The following is a 10,331-nucleotide window of genomic DNA, read 5'->3' on the forward strand; positions in this document are numbered from 1 at the left end:
ACTACGGCTGCTGTCCGTACAGACGGGATAGTTAGTGTTAATGTGCGGGGATCGCTGGTCGGTATGGACTCGGTGGGCCGAAGGGCCTGTTTCTGCGCTGTATCTCTAAACTACACCATGTCTGCCTGCGTGGCAACAACGCCCTCTCAAACCATGTCTGCCTCCGTTGTCCCACCGGCGTCTCCAGAATTGTATCCTTGCCAACCGATTCTTAAGACGTATTAAGCGTTTTTTCCCCCGAGCGATTCGTATTTTTGTTTCTCCCTCCCCCCCCCCCCACACACACACACACACACACACACACACACACACACACACAAAGTTGATGATAGTTTTGTTGTTCCCCTCTGTAAAAAGGAAGCTGAAAAACCGAGTGGCGGCGCAGACAGCCCGGGACAGGAAAAAAGCTCGCATGTCCGAGCTGGAGGATCAGGTGTCGGAGATGGAGTCGGAGGTGAGGGCTCAGCACTACTGTCGCTACCGTCCACAGTGGCTCTCAGGGGGCTGCCCACTCCCCCCCGCCGCCCAGCGACACGCTACACAGTGTGTACACACACACACATACACACACGCACACACACACACATACACACCCCGCTCCAGTTCATGGGTTTAAAAATACTCTCTTTCGCCACTTGTGTTTGTCAGTTGTGGTTTAACTTCGGTTTAAAATTCGCTGACGTTTAACACACACAAAAAGCTGGAGTAACTGGGGAAAAGATTTAATGGGAATCTGAGGGGTGACTTTTTCACACACAAAGGGTGGTGGGTGTATGGAACAAGCTGCCAGAGGAGGTATACAATTGTGAGGAATAGATCGGGTAGATGCACAGTCTCTTGCCCAGAGTTGGGAGGGAATCGAGGACCAGAGGACACGGGGTCAAGGTGAAGGGGAAAAGATTTAATAGGAATCTGAGGGGTATCTTTTTCACACAGGAATCTGAGGGGTATCTTTTTCACACAAAGGGTGGTGGGTGTATGGAACAAGCTGCCAGAGGAGGTAGTTAAGGCTGGGACTAGCCCAATGTTTAAGAAACGGGTAGATGGACAGGACAAGTTTGGAGGGGTATGGACCAAAGGCAGACAGCTGGGACATGTTGTGCTGAAGGGAATATTTCCACGCTGTATCACTATGGCTAACTCAACGGGTCAGACGGCATCTCTGGAGAAAAGGAATTGGTGATGTTTCGGGTCGAGACCGTTCTTCAGACCTGAAACATCACCCATTCCTTTTCTCTGGAAATGCTGACTAACCCGCTGAGTTACTCCAGCTTTTTGTGTTTTATCTTTGGTTTGAATCCACATCTGCAGTTCCTTCCTACACACACCAGCGTTTTAAGGTCTATTGGGGTTGTACGGGTGACCCCAATTCTAATGTAGTCATATTTGAATGAGTTCTGATCAAGGCTTCTGAAACCTAAAAGTCACACACTTCTTAAGGCTGCTCATAGTGTGATTTTTTTTGATTTGATCTGTCATTACTTTTTGTCTTTACAGAATCAGAAACTACAAATTGAGAACAGACTTCTGCATGAGAAGACCCACAGCCTAATGACAGAGAATCAGGAACTCCGACAGAGGCTGGGGATGGAAGCTCTGGATACAGAAAAAGAGAAGGTACTTAGAGCTTCTGTACCAGCTGGCAGCCCCTGCCTGGTTCCTACTTCAGGTGTAGCTGGAGCTTATTGCATGGGGTGCTGTGGCCCAGTGTTGGAAGAAGATGGGTATAGAAGTTGCAAGGTCATGTTGCAGTTGCATAAGACGTTGGTGAGACCGCATTTGGAATATTGTGTTCAGTGCTGGGCACCGTGTTATAGGAAAGATGTCAAGCTTGAAAGGGTTCAGAGAAGATTTATGAGGGTGTTGCCAGGACTAGAGGGTCTGAGCTATAGGGAGAGGTTGAGTAGGCTGGGTCTCTATTCCTTGGAGCGCAGGAGGATGAGGGGTGATCTTGGAGAGATATAAAATCGTGAGAGGAATAGATCGGGTAGATGCACAGAAACTCTTGCCCAGAGTTGGGGAATCGAGGACATGGGTTCAAGTTGAAGGGGAAAAGATTTAATAGGAATCTGAGGGGTAACTTTTTTACACAAAGGGTGGTGGGTGTATGGAACAAGCTGCCAGAGGAGGTAGTTGAGGTGGGGATTATATCAACGTTTAAGAAACAGTTAGACAGATACATGGATAGGACAGGTTTGGAGGAATATGGGCCAAATGCAGGCAGGTGTGACTAGCTGGGATATGTGGGCAAGTTGGGCCGAAGGGCCTGTTCCCACTGTATCACACTATGACCTTGACCTCTCATTCAGCTGCATCTGGTCCAAAGGAGGTGGGTCTTTAGCTGCCTCCATTCTGAAGAGATGGTCAAATAAGTTACTGAAATTTAATAACTGTCAATAGGACAGGTGATCTGTGGCAACCAGGAAGCTGGGATTTGCATATCCGTGTTTGAGTCTAATTGTGTGTTTCGTTCCTGTGGTTTGGCTTCATGCCATCTTTCTAAGTGCATCATTTGCATAAACTACCGTTTAAGTTCCTTTTAAAAGTCAATGGTTTTGGACCAATCTGGTTGAAATATTGATTACGTCCCAGCAACTTTGACAAAATAGATGGTAAGAAAGTTGATCAATGTTTTGGTCAGTTGTAACAATGTAGTAATAACAGCATTATAGTTTGGGTTGTGTTAATAACCATGTAGTTATAACAATAACAGTGATAGAAGAAGAATTAGGCCATTTGGCCCATTAAGTCTACCCTGTCTTTCAATCATGGCTGATTTTCCTGCAAACTCTTTTAGCCTGTCAACTCCATCGTGGTATCTTTCTGATAGGCCATTCCACATGCCAAAGATAGGTACAAAATGCCGGAGTAACTCAGCGGGATGGGCAGCATCTCTGGAGAGAAGGAATGGGTGAGATTTCTGGTCTTGACCCCCCCCTTCAGAGTTCTCGACTTGAAAAGTCACCCATTCCATCTCTCCAGAGACGCTGTTATTCCAGCAGGTTGTGTCTATCTTCAGTTTAAACCAGCATCTGCAGTTCCTTCCTACACATTCTATATGCCAGATGGGCTTTGATCTTCTGACCGTATATTTTTCCCAATAAGGTTGGTGGTTTAGGTGTCCCAAAGTCCTAACAACATTCATTCCATTCAAAACATGAAAATCCTCAGAAATTGTTATATTTTAATGTCAGTGCCTAATATTTTCAAAACTGCATTGTGTGTGCGCGCACATGTGTAGCCATTTTTATGACAAACTAGACCAAGTTGGGTCCCGTTCCCCCAACGCAATATTCCACCAAACTGTGCATAGGCTGATGACGGGCCCGCACTGCGCAGGCGCGACTGCCGCGTTCCAAGTTAAATTAAGTTAAAGTGTATAGAGGACCCGTGGAGTCGTTTGTAAAATAGAACAAAACTTACCCGTGGAGCCATTAGGTCCATGTTGTGGGGCCAGGCAATTACACGCAAAAAAACAAAAATGTTGCTCTGAAAACGAGAATGGCCCCAACTGTGCACGCGTGGATACTGGGCCCACTGCGCGAGCTGGGAGACAACATCATTTTACATCACTGCTGCCATTTTCAATTGTGACGCGGCTGACGGGCCTCCCCCAATTGCGCAGACACGGCCAGCAAGTGGGGGTGCTGTTTTACGTTAATATAAGTTTCAAATGTCAATAACTTGAAAAATATAACATCAATCTGAATGAAACTTGGCTAAGGCACATCACAGGACAATAGTGAGTAAGGTGGGCTAAAATTGTTGCGCTATCGTGTACCGTTTTTAGTGGAGTTTTGGAAACATATATAGTTACAAACGAATATACAAACAAGATGATAGTTCTGGTTATATATGATAGATATGATAGATATTTAAAATTGATTGCTTGGAGACCATTGAACTAAAGTGTTGTTCTACGCCCACTAGAGTATTAGATACAGAGTGTCAAAAGGAATGTATAGATCTTAGATGAGACTAAATGTTGTCATGCAGCATGGAAACCAACTCTTTGGCACATCTTGTCCGTGCCAACCAAGGAACACCATCTACATTAGTCCCATCTGTTCATGTTTGGCCCATATCTCTCTAAACGTTTCCTAGCCAGGTACTTATCAAAATATATTTTGAATGTGGTTCTAGCATCTGCTGCAACTACTGTATCTCCCCTGGCAGCTCAATCCATACCTGCCACCCTCTCTTGAAAATGATACCCCTCAGATTCCTATTGAATTTTTCCCATATCACCTTAACCCTATGTCCTCTAGTTCTTCATTTTCCCCTTACTCTGGGTAAAAGACTGTGCATCTACCCGATCTATTCCTATCTGTGCAAGTTGTTAAGAGGACTGCAGGTTAGCCAAGACAACTTTGGGCGAGTCTAGGGCCACTATTTGTTCACCATTGTGGGTATAACATTTCTACTGAACAATAATGAGAACAAATCATTTGAAACCAGCAATCCAATGGCACACTGCATGAGCAGAAGTGTTAAATAACCTATTCTGATCAGCCAAAAACTGTGCTTTGGGATGCCTTGGTTAAGGATCATATCCCTATTCATTATTCTACTTTGTGGTGACTATAACCACAACTAAAGGAACAAGATTCATACATTTGCCTAAACCTCTTGCATCTCAATCTCTCAAACAAAATCTCTCTATTTTTGCCCATTAATTTAGTTCCCAGTCCTAATACACCCTTGTGTACTTTGGCAGCAAATTTTAATTTTCCACAAGGTGGTTGAGATTTTTTTGGGATTGCCATAACGAAAGCTGGTTGTTAAGATGTTGTCCTTTCTTGTGTGCAGGTACTTCTACAGGCCAGGGTGGATGAAATGAGCCTGGCGGCCGGGTCCGCTGAGTCCGCAGTACTCAGACTACGTGTGCCTCTGCAGCAGGTGCAGGCCCAGCCGCTGGCCAGGCTGATAACTTCCACATGGATACTGACAGCATTGACTCTTCAGACTCTGAGGTAAGTCTTGGGTTGACTCAGGTGGGCAACACGATTGCTGGGTGTAATTGATATTAAAATGCCCCAAATCTCAATGCCTTAAAGCATGGGCATATGGGTGTATTATCCTGGGCATTTTTGTAAGCCATCTCTGTCTAAATATTTGTCCAACCAAAACAATATTTTAATAAAATGTTTTATTCTTCTGAGCAGCTTTCTAATGCAGGGAAAGTAATGATAGCAATTATTTCAGAGGCTAAATGTGACCCATGTAATAAACATCCTCTCACAGTGGGGATAATTCGTACTTTGTTGCTAATTTTGGAAGTGGAAAATAGAAGGCTGCCATTCAGTTCATTTTACTGTCACGTGTTCCGAGGTTCAGTGAAAAGCTTTTAGAAACATAGAAACATAAAAAATAGGTGCAGGCGAAGGCCATTCAGCCCTTCGAGCCAGCACTGCCATTCATTGTGATCATGGCTGATCGTCCCCAATCAATAACCCGTGCCTGCATTCTCCCCATATCTCTTGATTCCACTAGCCTATCTAACTCTCTCTTAAATCCATCCAGTGACTTGGCCCCCACTGCCCTCTGTGGCAGGGAATTCCACAAATTCACAACTCTCTGGGTGAAAACTTTTTTTTCTCACCTCGGTCTTAAATGACCTCCCCTTTATTCTCAGACTTTGGCCCCTGGTTCTGGACTCGCCCAACATTGGGAACATTTTTCCTGCATCTAGCTTGTCCAGTCCTTTTATAATTTTATATGTTTCTATAAGATACCCCCTCATCCTTCTAAACTCTAGTGAATACAAGCCTAGTCTTATCAATCTTTCCTCATATGACTGTCCCGCCATCCCAGGGATCAATCTCGTGAACCTACACTGCACTGCCTCAATCACAAGGATGTCCTTCTTCAAATTAAGAGACCAAAACTGTACACAATACTCCAGATGTGGTCTCACCAGAGCCCTATACAACTGCACAAGAACCTCTTTACTCCTATACTGAAATCCTCTTGTTGCACATTATCCAGTCAGGGGAAAGACCATGTGATTACAATTGAGCCATTTACAGTGCATATAGGACATGATAAGGGAATAACATTTAGTGCAAGGTAAAGTCAACAAAGTCCAATCTAAGGTAGTCCAAGGTGCTATTGGCCAAAGAACCGTGAGCAACAATGGAGCATTTGGTTTAAGGAAATGGCTTGATAATGTGTAAGGAGCCAGGCTGTACAATGGGAATTTGAGGGTTTTTATAGCTTCTGCCAAAGGGAGTTGCAAGACTTTATTTCCTGGTCCAATTATGGAGAATTGGCATCAGGGAACCAGCCATATTGGGTCTAATTGCAAGTTAGGATCACTATGCACTTTTTATGCATTACTTGGAGCCTGGATAATATACTTATATGCACTTGCTGTAATTAACCAACTTGCAGAAGGGACTGTCCACATATCAATGTGGCAAATATCCTTGCCCAAATAGGACAAAGTCTAGTCGATGGAATTCTGATTTGGTTTTGGAGTCAAAAGGTCAGAGTTGCATTCAATTTGTATTGGATCTTGATCTTGAACGTGGTTCTGTTCTGACTACTCTGTTTTAACTCGGTAGGACTACATTTCCATTTTTTTTCAGGCTAGACTGACATGATTTTAATTCTTAAAACTTAAGAACCAAAAGCCCCTATCTGAAAGAAGCTGGCCTTAGTTTGGATAGAATCTAACTGGTTAAAAGCCTAATTTTTAATTTGTTTATTGCTCTCTGTAGCATGCATGAATTGGTCTCAAATTATTTATGGTTAAGTGTAAACAATAACACTGAAGTCATCATGTGTATGAACTTTTAAAATCTCCTTTCCCCTACCATGAGAAACTCATCAATGAGGTTGACATATTTAATATGTAATAAGACACTAAGTGCAATTATTCAGCAGCTTCCTTTCATTTTATATTCCTGGGTATACTGTTGTACAGTATTTAGACAGATCTAATGGTCAGTTTAAAGTCTATTCCAGAAATCTAACCGATTTTTATTTCCTTGCAGTCTGATCTCTTCCTGGGCATTCTGGACTATTTTGACCCAGAAACCTTGCTCCGATTCACTGAAGGGTGCAGGCCCTTTGAGCTGGGAGAATGTGCCTACGGTGAAAATGTTGGTTCCTTACCAGCCTCCACCTCTGTGTCTCTGGGGGCCCCATCAACAAAGCTGGAAGCCATTAATGAAATGATCCACTCTGACCACTTCTACCACAAGCCATTGGCCGAGGCCAGCCTTGTCCAGAGCAGTGAAACTGGCGTCAAAATTGAGCAAGCATCTTTTGGTGGCACCAATGAAGTAATTGCAGAAGAAGCCCCTTTGCCAATGGAGCTCAAAGAGGAACCTTTGGAAGATAAGCTCATCGCTGAACTGCGACTTGCAAACAACCTTTCATCCAGGCAGTGTCAAGAAAAGCCCTTGTGTCCCTTAGATTATCACGATTCTGACTATGAAGGATCCTCGTCCCCTCTAAGTGACATGTCCTCCCCACTAACTCTGGGCAACAGCTGGGAAGATGCTTTCACTAGCGAACTCTTTCCCCAATTAATTGCAGTTTGATAAACATGGTCGCTCCTCAAACATTATTCAGCTGGAGCTGTATTTGGTCTTGAGTTCAAGGCAGGTTGCGTGCTATGGCTAGGATGTGGCTAGCAAGCTGCCTTGTTTGCACGGTAGCATGAAAGCTATCTGAACCTTGTGTAACCATAAAACTCCATTCTTTAGGTGAATTTGTCTTTAAGGCAAATTGTGAAATCTAGTAATATTTCGACCATCACTTCTGAAGATGCCACCAAAAGGATTCTCATTGGAAAATTGTTAATATAATAACTTTTATCATTTGCAATCGTTGTATACCTTGTATATGGATAACTGATGTCGATGTTGAGTAATCATTGCTTTGTGTCTAAAACTTGTCATCAATTAGACATATTGGAGTGTGACAAAGTACTGCAGATGGTTCATTTCCCTCCCTTTCAAAATATAGTACCTGCTTGTATAGAGTTGCATACTATACTAGATCTGCTGTCATTTACCATGTAAATGCATATGACAGCCTGTGTTTCTTTTTGCCGTTGCCTGGATGTAATTAAAGATGCTTTCTCAATTTTAATATTTAAATCTTGTGCAATTTAAAAAAAAAAGTGCAATGAATGGCTAATGTTCTGGTCTATTTATTAATGCACCACTGTGTAGTGACAATCTAACCGGGAACCCAGGGAATATCACCTGTTTCAGCCCACTTTTTCTTTCCTTAAAGCCCACCCTTAGCTACCCCACCTTTTCCTTCTGTTGTCAAAGCAAAGTCTCTGGTATCCATTGCAGTGTGTGGCAGGTTTGGAATTGGATATTGGCATCTGTATGCTATAACAGTCTGTCTTTAGAGTCATGCAGCTATACATAACACACACAGGCCCCTTAGCCCAGTATGTCTGCTGACTAAGATGCCCCATCTAAGGTCTCTGGTTTGCTGATCCTTTCATATTCATTTAAATGTCCAAGTGTCTGGGAAAGAGAGCATCTTAGTTTATTTCGTTTGGAGGTACAGCATGGAAACAGGCCCTTTGGTCCGCAGCGATCCTTGCCTATTAAAACTGTGCTACACACACTACAGCCAATTTTTACATTTACCAAACCAATTTACCTACATCTCTATACGGCTTCATAGTGTGAGAGGAAACGGAAGAGCTCGGAGAAGACCCACAAACTGTTGGGATTGAACGCGGGTCTCCAGCGCTATAAGGTGGCAACTCCACTGTTGTGCAGCTGTGCTGCCCGTCTAGGGCATGTGAGGTTGTTGGGGATTAATTGTGGTAGTATAAGTGGTGAGGCCTCTTAACGCCCCCCCCCCCCCCCCATCGTGCATTTGATTGCTCTATGTACGGCTCTGACGCGTGATTTACGTCAAGCTATTATTCAATTATGATGGGGGGGTGATGACCAATTAACTAGGAGGTCCTGCACTCTTCCCTATCATTGGTGATGGTGGTGCTGACCTGGAGACTCAGGGCTTGCAGCCTTTATGCCATCATTCAGCAGAGCTAAAACTAACGTGCTCAAGTAACAACGGGTCAAGCAGCATCCCTGGTGAACATGAACAGATGATGTTTAGGGTCATAGAAACATAGAACATAGGTGCAGGAGGTCATTCGGCCCTTCGAGCCAGCACCGCCATTCATTGTGATTATGGCTGATCGTCCTCAATCAATGACCCGTGCCTGCCTTCTCCCCATATCCCTTGACTCCACTAGCCCCTAGAGCTCTATCTAACTCTCTTAAATTCATCCAGTGATTTAGCCTCCAATTCCCTCTGTGGCAGGGAATTCCACAAATTCACAACTCTCTGCGTGAAAACATTTTTTTTCACCTCAGTCTTAAATGGCCTCCCCCTTATTCTAAGACTAGCCCCTGGTTCTGGACTCGCCCAACATTCAAAACATTTTCCTGCATCTAGCTTGTCCAGTTCTTTTATAATTTTATATGTTTCTATAAGATCCCCCCTCATCCATCTAAATTCCAGTGAATACAAGCCTAGTCTTTTCAATCTTTCCTCATATGACAGTCCCGCCATCCCAGGGATCAATCTCGTGAACCTACGCTGCACTGCCTCAATCACAAGGATGTCTTTCCTCAAATTAGGAGACCAAAACTACACAATACTCCAGATGTGGCCTTACCAGAGCCCGATACAATTGCAGAAGAACCTCTTTACTCCTATACTGAAATCCTCGTTATGAAGGACAACATGCCATTAGCTTTCTTCACTGCCTGCTGTACCTGCACACCAACTTTCAGTGACCGGTGTACAAGGACTCCCTGGTCTCGCTGTACCTCCCCCTTACCTAACCTAACCCCATTGAGATAATAATCTGCCCCCTTGTTTTTGCCACCAAAGTGGATAACCTCACATTTATCTATATTATACTGCATCTGCCACTGTCGTTGGGACCCTTCAGACTGCAGAAGGTTTCAGACCCAAAATGTCACCTATCTGTTCTCTAGAGATGTGTGATGTGCTGAGTTACTCCTGCACTTGGAAACCAGCAGCTACAGTTCCATGTTGCTTTGGCAGAGCTAAGTTAGAGATCTATGTGGGGGGGGGGTTCCTGAGCTCCAGGTATCAGGCAATTCAACCTGCAGCTTGCGTCATTATATGGCTGGGTGTAGCTAAGGTTCTGGACTTCAGCTTGACGGCTGTTGTGCAGTTTATAACCGTGACGTCTGATGCAATCTGGAAAACCAGCAGCTGCTGTTTGCACAACCCAGTAACAATCCAGCCTAGGTATTACTACATTTAAAACATCAAAAAGGTGGAAAATGTCATTAGCAGTGTCTATGAAA

At 43.9% G+C, this 10,331-nt stretch overlaps 1 protein-coding gene across 1 annotated transcript in view; it reads left to right on the top strand.

Annotated features, from left to right (window-relative positions):
* Positions 1-8,111, top strand: part of xbp1 (X-box binding protein 1) — a 28,619-nt gene extending 20,508 nt beyond the window's left edge. The window contains 5 exon segments of the mRNA XM_033043095.1: positions 358-454; positions 1,498-1,617; positions 4,810-4,863; positions 4,866-4,973; positions 6,999-8,111. Coding sequence (XP_032898986.1) covers positions 358-454; positions 1,498-1,617; positions 4,810-4,863; positions 4,866-4,973; positions 6,999-7,550 — 931 coding nt within the window. The 3' untranslated portion in view covers positions 7,551-8,111.
* The last annotated feature ends 2,220 nt before the right edge of the window (positions 8,112-10,331 follow it).

The sequence above is a fragment of the Amblyraja radiata genome, chromosome 25 (assembly GCF_010909765.2).
Source record: "Amblyraja radiata isolate CabotCenter1 chromosome 25, sAmbRad1.1.pri, whole genome shotgun sequence".
NCBI lineage: Eukaryota > Metazoa > Chordata > Chondrichthyes > Rajiformes > Rajidae > Amblyraja > Amblyraja radiata.